This window comes from Cornus florida, unplaced genomic scaffold, assembly GCF_030987335.1.
Source record: "Cornus florida cultivar Cherokee Brave unplaced genomic scaffold, ASM3098733v1 CherokeeBrave_3.0.0_Hap2_Chr08, whole genome shotgun sequence".
NCBI lineage: Eukaryota > Viridiplantae > Streptophyta > Magnoliopsida > Cornales > Cornaceae > Cornus > Cornus florida.
In genome coordinates this window covers 79,470,001-79,478,816 of record NW_026775578.1, presented here as the reverse complement: position 1 = coordinate 79,478,816, position 8,816 = coordinate 79,470,001, and the positions used below count along the sequence as shown (strand labels likewise).

Genomic DNA, 8,816 nt, shown 5'->3' with positions numbered 1-8,816 from the left:
TTATCCCTAGAACTCCACAAGCTGTGGGGACTATTAGCTTGAAAACTAGAGATGTTTTCCTACTATGTATCCACTAAGCATACATACAAATACAGATTCAAATGCATAGTAAAGATATGATATATTATGTTCAAATACATCTAGGAACACTCAAATTATGAGAAAACGTAAACAAGAACGCTTGAGCTCTCATGCTAAAGTCTGTTAAGTCAAGTTTAATGTATGCAAGTGTTTGAGCAAGCGACGATATTAACCAAACAGAGAGAAAAAGTAAATTTTACAAGCAGTAAATCAAAAACAAAAAACACACCAATTAGGCTGTAATTAATAACAGGCTTACACTTGATAGGTGCTCTGAAAATGGAATTGTCATCCAATACTTACAAAGTCATTTTCCCTACTCATTCGGTTTATACAATGTACATCAACCCCAACATTATAGATTGGACCAAACCTATCTCATGTCACATATCGTGATAGCAAAATAGTGAACATGCTTTTAAATCCATGATTTTTAATTTTCTGAGCCCAATCAACTTTTTCTAACTATTATAATGTTCATTAAAATTATACTACAATGATGAAGCAAGATTCATGTAACTAACTCAAATAAAAATGATTCAGGCTCATCCAGTTTAGTTGTACAGTAACAAAATGGGAAAGGCATGGAACATGCCAATTTTGTTCACCGGCACAAAGAATTTAATGAAGGAATGTTGCTTATAGATTCACTTTGAGAGGAAACAAATGTCTAATCAGGGAAACTGGAATGAGCCTCCAATTTGGTTAGTGCCTGAGGGGGGACTGATTGCCACCCAAAGAAGCGAAATGGTGATCGCAATAAGTCCCGACCATACGAAAACAATGGTGGGTGTCCTCCCTCTTCTTCCCATTAGCCCTTTAGCAAAGGGGTAGAGATGTGCCAAAACCCAGAAACTGAAGAAAACCCCACCTATAAGACGACTCCACTGAGGTATAACACTGTATATTGTCCGGCTAAACCCTACAGCTATTGCTATCAAGTTAGTCATCATAATTGTGATTGGTGGAACCATGAGGGCCGTCCACTTGACAATAAAGAGATCAGCAAACTCATCATCCTCATCATCACCTGCTGATTTTGATGTCAAGGTGAAAGAAATTTCAATCCCGGCAATGACTTTCAGAAGCCCCTGAAGCACTGCAGCAAGATGGGCACTAGTACCTCCAATCAACCAAAACTGCTCATTCCTCCACCATTCCTCTAGTGCAATGCCCGACCACTTAATCTCAAGCACAGCAAGCAAACAGAGAGTAACTGTGATGACCAGAAGGTAGGTAAGGAAAGTGACATTGAGAGTTTGCACAATAAACTGGCCAGAGAAGAGAGAAAGTGCAGGCAGAAAGCAGTATACAATTAGGAAGATGGAGGTGAAAGGGTAGATTCCAACATTGAGGTATGCAATCCTCTGCAAAAACTTCATCCTTGGGCTTGCCAGTAAAGCGTTGTTGCGGGAGAAGAATATCTCGACTGAGCCAGTAGCCCAGCGGAGGACCTGATGAAGCCTATCCGTGAGATTGATAGGGGCAGTTCCACGGAACGCATCACGTTTGGTGACACAGTATACTGATTTCCATCCCCTGTTGTGCATTCTATACCCTGTGACCACATCTTCAGTAACAGACCCATAAATCCAGCCAACACGCTCTCCCCACTCTGTCTTATCTTCATACCAGCAGGAGATGACACTGATTGCCTCCGCAACAGTTGATGCATCGAGATGCTCTCGGGGAATGGTGAGAGCACCAGGTGGTCGGCCATTCTTTACAGCGGGATGATCTGCAAGGGGACGACCTTGGAACTCCGCTAACGGGATAGAATCAATGAGGAAAGTTGAGTTTCCAAATTTCTTTGGAGCTAGTGAGAGGTTCATATCTTCATCATCTGAATCACCCATTCGCAGGGCCCTGCTTTCTTCTGGGGTGCTAGCAACTGTGTTAAGCTTCTTACGACGGCCAAAGCAACAGCTGCAGCAACCAGGGTGGTGTTCTTTTGATCGAGGTGGGTCAAACCCATAAAGGGCAATCCTCCGAAAGAGGCATCCAGTTCCGACATACACTGGACCCTGGAGCCCATCAAGAGCCCGCATATTGCCATCAAAGAAAACAGTATTGTGATTAGCATAGCGATCAGACGGGTCAATACCCTCAAATCTCTGGGGGAACTGCACATAGCAAATCCGGTCCCCACCTCTATCCATCATGAAACACATGCCTTCCCTCATAGCCTGAGAGTTATAGATGTAGTGGTCACAATCCAAGTTGAGAATGAAGGGGCCATTAGACATGATTGCAGAAGCCCGAACCAGGGCATTCATGGCCCCTGCCTTCTTGTTGTGGTCATAGCCAGGACGCTTCTCACGTGAAACATAAACAAGGAGGGGGAGACGGATATCAACATCAGTCAGGTCAATTAACCTGGTATCATCATTTGTTCCTTGTAACGGCCCATCACTGGGAGGCTTCAACATCACCTGCATCATTCAAGAAATCCATTTAACATTTCTTACCCTTCTTTCAGGACCTGCTAACTTCTTCAGTTTCAAAATCCTAACCATCTCATTGACAACATTAATATTATAAGTAGGTCTACTGATAAAACAAAACCTGTATTACTCCAGCATGATCACCCCTAGAGTGCTCCAATGAAGGATTCAGCCACGTCCCAGGCCAATGGGTCCCATCGGCCATCCATGTCGCTTTCGGGATCTTCAGACTCTCCACAGGTTCATCATCCGGCTTCTGTCTCTGTTGCTTCATGGACTTTATTTCTTCCCGAGCATTATAGGCATCAGACCGCCGGCGGATAGACTCTGGCAGGCCATTGATGCGGACTTTAAACTCATCATATTCACGTTTTAGCCGTCTACGATCTTTGACGAAGTCCGTCCGCACCTTGTTTTTATAAGGATCCCTCTTCAAATTGAAATAAGATTCTGGGTTCCTGGGCTCAATGGCATGTTTACGGCAAAATGGGACCCATACATTAGCAAAGCTGGCAGCTTCGGCCATGGCCTCAAAGGTTAAAAGGGCACCTCCATCGTCAGAAACATAGCAAGCAAGCTTTTCGACAGGATATTCAGCTGCTAGAATAGACAAGATCGTATTTGCAGTAACAAGAGGGGGTTCTTTCTCTGGATCTGCAGTTGAGACAAAAACATCAACGCCTGGGAGATCAGATTTTCCAGTGGGGTTGTTGGGGCTAGGTGTTTCAAACTTCTCTTTTAGTACATTAAGATCTGTAGAACGATTGATAGGGCAGAGCTTAGGCAGTTGGTCAAGAACCCAAGAAAAGGCAAACCATATTTCACAAACCACAGACATCCCCCATAGCCAGATCGCATCATTGTTTGGGTGTTTGACCCTCCATGCCAAGAATAATCCAAGAACAACCATCCGAATAAAAACAATAAGCCTGTGAGAATGAATGCCACAAAAAATAAGAAAGCATCCATCAGCATGCATTACATAAAGAGACCATGCAACGCTGTAGTATATATTTAGTTCATGTAACATGTGCATGAAAACCATAGGTTGGCAATTAAGGAAATGCCACTAAATGAAAACAAAAGGGATTGCAACACTCATGGTATGGAGAAACATGGGGATATACATACATACATATATATATATATATATATATATATATATAGAGAGAGAGAGAGAGAGAGCATGCAGACCTAAACTCAATTGTCAAAAATTCAGACACACCCAATCATTTCATCTCATATTCTTTAATCATTTTTGGAAGTTACCCAAATGGCTTTGCCTATCTAATTCAGCAGTGATTTGCAAGAATTTTACTATGGTAGTACCGAGTTGATTCCTCATCCATAATTTTAAATTTAATAAAGGGATATCAAGATGAAATTTGATAATTAATATGACTAAAAGTGTACTAATACCCAATACTGTTTTCTGAAATTACACATTAGATCATGTTTCCTATTAGAATAGACACACCCAATCATTCTTTCATCTCATATTCTTTAATCATTTTTGAAAGTTACCCAAATGGCTTGCAATGCCCCCTATCTAATTCAGCAGTGATCCGCATGAATTTTACCATGGTAGTACCGAGTTGATTCCTCATCCATAATTTTAAATTTAATAAAGTGATATCAAGATGAAATTTGATAATTAATATGACTAAAAGTGTACTAATACCCAATAATGTTTTCTGAAATACATTAGATCATGTTTCCTATTAGAATCCCAAGATTGAACTTTTAATATTTTTGTTGCAGATCATGAAAGTTGCATAAGCAATATCAAATAAATATCAACTGAAAATCCCTTTACTGAACCTATTCATAGTGCTGCTGTTGCACAATGGCTTGTATGGCTAGCGTATTTATTGTGATTTGAGATGCACAATTCCCTACACTCTAGCTTCAATAAGCAGCCAAGATGGATATGATGTCGCCTGTAGGTGGGAACGCATTAAGATAAAGTTATCTGTTATTCATTGAACTTCTAGGGTGTGGAAAGATGCCTCATCATAACAAAACCACAAGCACAACAAGATTGGAAGATTTTAACCCTAAAGCAAACCAGAAAGATATCATCATATCATTTTACTTGACCAATACATCTTAAAAGGAAATGTCTTATCTTTTTAGCATTCATACCAGCTTAATAACCAAAGAAGAATCTGTGAATTCAGGAAAAAAATAAATAAAATAAAATAAAAATAAAAAATCAGGAAACAAAGGATGTACCTGTATGGGCTGAGAATAGCAGCAGGTATCTTTAATTTTCGCGTGAGTGGCCTCCATGGTTTGTTCATTAACATTGAAGGCTCAACTACCTCATCATCTTTCCCATTCCCAAATCCTCCCTCCTTTGGCCATATAGCATTTCCATACCCATAGGTGCCTCTTGTATCAAACAGCCAACGGTTGTGATCAAAATCTCCAGTCTGGCTCCTCATCAGCACTGACTTTGTGGATTTCATCAGTGACAACCTCCTCTCCATTTTCGACATCCCAGCTGGGGGAGGGAGTGGAAGTGGATTCCTGTTTTCTGCCACGTCATCCAAATCCATGGTCTTATATTGCTCCTTACACCCTGGGCAAATGCCATCTCCTGTTTTAACTGCATCCAAATAACAATCCCTACATATCTTGAAATCACATTCGCAAGGGAGAATATCCACACCCCTTTCATCACTCATCACATTCGCATCACACCCGGGAATTGCACATGAAGATCCTTTTGCACCAGCCATTTGGGGATGATTTGCTTCTGATTCGATCACCTTGTCCATGAGATGGGCTCGTGTAACACTATTGAACCCACCTGTAAAAAGTGAATTCGACACATATTGCTCTTCAACCTTTTGTGACACTGAATCCATTGGTTGATTGTCAGGTGTTGGCGGCAAGTGCACAGTGTAGTTCATAAAATCACCACTACCGAATTCACTGTCAAGATCATCCCTCGAGTAGCTTATATATCGTCCTGATGAATTTCTCCTACCAAATGTTACAGTTGGGGGAAGTGGAGGCTTATTGTGCTGTGAATCATTAACAGCATCTGAAGTTGTAGATAGAGATGACCTAGTTGCCTTGAAAGATTTTGACGCCATATTACCAGAGATTTACACTCAATTCCTGAAATTTCTAGAAAACAAGAAAATTCAAAGACAATCATTGTACCTTCAGATCACTATCATAGATTTATCTTTCTATCAGAAATTATCATGACCGAAAATGACATAAATAATTACTACAGAAGCATCGATCAATAGAGTTCCAATCCAGTCCAAAAAAAAAAAAAAAACAAACAATTTGTACATAAAATTGCAGAACTAGCCATTATTTTTAATAAGTAGCTTTCTTACAAGAAATCATTTTCCAACATGAAGGCAAAAAAAAAAAAATGATCTGCATTGGTTTGAACTATTACTACTGAATTAAGTACAGATCTTGAGATTACGAACTCGAAGGAAGTTCTCTATTGCAGAAGGATTTGGAATAATTCAAAAGAAAAATCAGCAGTCTTAAATCTCCACCACCGATTCATAAGCAGATCTTAAAATTTTAAGATTTCAAAGCTAAAGCTGCAGAGACATTGAAGAAGTTGAAATGAAGTCAAACTCTTACAACAAAATTTGAAAAAAAAAAAAAAAAATGACACTTGAAACTCAGTTCAAAGAGAGCAAACAATGTTCATCACAAAGCAGCATCAAAAGATGTACTGAAATACATACATATAGAGAGAGAGAGTATATACGGTACCTAATAACAGTCAGCGAAGATGAAGAAGTAGATGAATCAGAGTGAGACCCCTAAAAACTAGGGCTCATGTAAAAGCCTCTTCATCGTCGTCATACTATTTATATGCATGTGTCCATAGATCGATCTTGATGCAAAGAGCTTCGACTTTGAATTAATTAATCTGAAAAAATATAAAACAATGTGAATGTGCAAAGCAGAGCTGATTTGTTATACAGCTGTCTAATGCTTGCTAGCTTTTTCTCCTGTTTCAGAGAGAGAAATGAAGACTATGCCGTGTGCGCAACTGCGAACCTACATGTGACCGTCAGTCTCAGACACCATCAACTGCTGCACAAACTTATTTCCAGCTCTATTAATATAAATATAATATAAAATAATATATATATTCCCAAATTCTAATTTTTTGAATTTTTTTTTTTATTTAGGGAAAAAACATATTTATTGATTAGAACCAGAAATTACATCCAAAATAGTTTTATGCAAAACAAACTTTAGAAAATTATCATCCCATAAACATATACTTTTCTCTTGTAAAGCATAACCTCATTCCCTGCTCTAGGCGTATACACCAAATCAAAATTAGGGTGACGATGAAGTCATTCACGGATATCTTCTACTAGAGGGCTAAGTAAAAGAGATGAAGACCCATCTAACATCGCAGCCTTGACGATGACCTTTGCATCAATCTCAAACACAATACGACTGTAACCACATCGAATAACCTGGTCCATAACATTTCGACGCACCAAACCTTCAGCCACTAACGGATCTGAAACTCCTTGAAAGAAAAAAGATGCCAATTGCAACACATTTCCCCTATGATCACGCAGAACCATTCCACCTCCAGTCTCACATAATACTTTACAAAATGATGCATCAGTATTAACTTTAATCACATCCACTGGAGTAGCTTGCCACCTAATAGGATTCCCATAACTATTTTGCCCTGAACAGTGTGATCTCATAGTAGCAAAAGGAGCAACATTACAATTTAAAAATTCAAAACAGTGAGCTTCTCCAAGTCTAACTATCTCCATTGCATCCCACCATTTTTGCTCAAACACCCAAGCATTACGCGCCTTCCAAATCTGCCAACAAAGAAAAGCAACCATACTCTTCATCGAGTGCTCCTCACTTAAGCCCAACCAATTCTCCATTTTTTATCTCCACCATCTATTCCACTGTCCATAGCCAACTTCCTCCCCATCGAATCTAAGCGTAGAAAGCTTCCAAACCAACTTGGCTCTTGGACACCTATAGAGAAGATGACTAACTGATTTAGGTTCCAACCATATACTTTACATATAATTGTTGGGATTTATATGCCCTGGCATAGCAAATTTCTATCTGGATTAAAGTGACATATGTTCCTGACATATCTGAAATATTTATGATTTATATAATTGGTGAATTCAATGTATTATGTTTCGATTCACTATGAAATTGATAGTGTCCCTGTGATTACAAGAAATATTTATATATATGTATGTGATGGCAATCAATGCATGATATATACATAGTAATTATAAATTGTTCATAGTCGGTAATTATGGATGGACTCATAATTAATTAAGACTTGAACTGGATCCGCGTTAGGTTGAGATATATTGCGAGAGCCGTCGTATGCAATTGCTCCCTAGCACCGTCATAGCATTTGACCTTAAGCATGAGAAAATTATAGACTCTTTTATTAATTAATAATTACTTTGATTTGTTCGGTGGATTCTTCGGAATCCTTAGACCGACACTTTGGGTAGTTATGTAATTAATAGTTAGAGGGTTATATTTTCAATATTTGCATCATTGCTACTTGTATTTATTTTGTATTGATTATGGTTGATCACAAAGTAAATTCGAAGGCCTTCGTATGTTTTTAGACAAAATGATTTGTTATATATTTATTTATTAAATTATTATTTTTTGTCAAACAAATGTTTTATTGTGATCAAGCCAGAAATAATCAAAGGTATCAAAATAAATATATTAATTAAGTAGTCGGATTGATGGCATTATTTATCCGATAACTAATTATGCATAGAGGGGTCAAAGTGCAATATTGACTTAGTGGTTATTTATTATTTAATTGGAGTTCAATTAATTTCTTTTAGTGGAGTAGAAATTAATTTATGAATTAATTGAATTGGGTCCATGGACCGTGCCAATTATTAATTCATTGTAGCCAATAAAATAATAGGCCCAATGGATTCTCACTTATAGCCCAACTTGATATTGGAATCATATTAGATTTGAGACATGTGAATTAGAGATTGAGAAGGATTAATTGTTTCCTTTTCTTTACCTTTATGTTACCTATAAATATACATGGTCTATGTATATTTTAGGGGTGATTTTTAGTAGAAGGAAAAAGGAATATATATTTTCTCTCTCTAGAAAATTAGGGTTTATGTTCTCATCTAATGGAGACTCCCACAAGCCTAGTTTTCCAAGATCATTCATGGAGGCTTATGAGTAATTCCTAAAGGCAAAACAATTACCAAGAAGATGGAGATCCATGAAAAAGGTGTCTAGCAAAAG

General features: G+C 38.2%; 2 protein-coding genes across 3 annotated transcripts; both read right to left on the bottom strand.

Moving 5' to 3' along the window:
• Positions 1-289: 289 nt before the first annotated feature.
• LOC132268178 (cellulose synthase-like protein D3) lies at positions 290-6,616 on the bottom strand. 2 transcript variants are annotated; one of them, XM_059768959.1, is made up of 4 exons: positions 6,282-6,616; positions 4,761-5,663; positions 2,647-3,454; positions 290-2,513 (listed from the first exon to the last, which is right to left on the bottom strand). In XM_059768959.1, exons 2-4 carry the CDS (start codon positions 5,627-5,629, stop codon positions 756-758), a joined length of 3,435 nt encoding a protein of 1,144 aa, XP_059624942.1. In that variant the 5' UTR covers positions 5,630-5,663; positions 6,282-6,616; the 3' UTR covers positions 290-755. The 2 variants fall into 2 exon arrangements, with proteins under 2 accessions (XP_059624942.1, XP_059624943.1); XM_059768960.1 differs by having other exon boundaries at positions 4,761-5,654.
• A 261-nt stretch (positions 6,617-6,877) lies between these two features.
• Positions 6,878-7,438, bottom strand: LOC132270505 (uncharacterized). Its single transcript, XM_059771683.1, has one exon. It carries the CDS (start codon positions 7,436-7,438, stop codon positions 6,878-6,880), a length of 561 nt encoding a protein of 186 aa, XP_059627666.1.
• Positions 7,439-8,816: the final 1,378 nt, after the last annotated feature.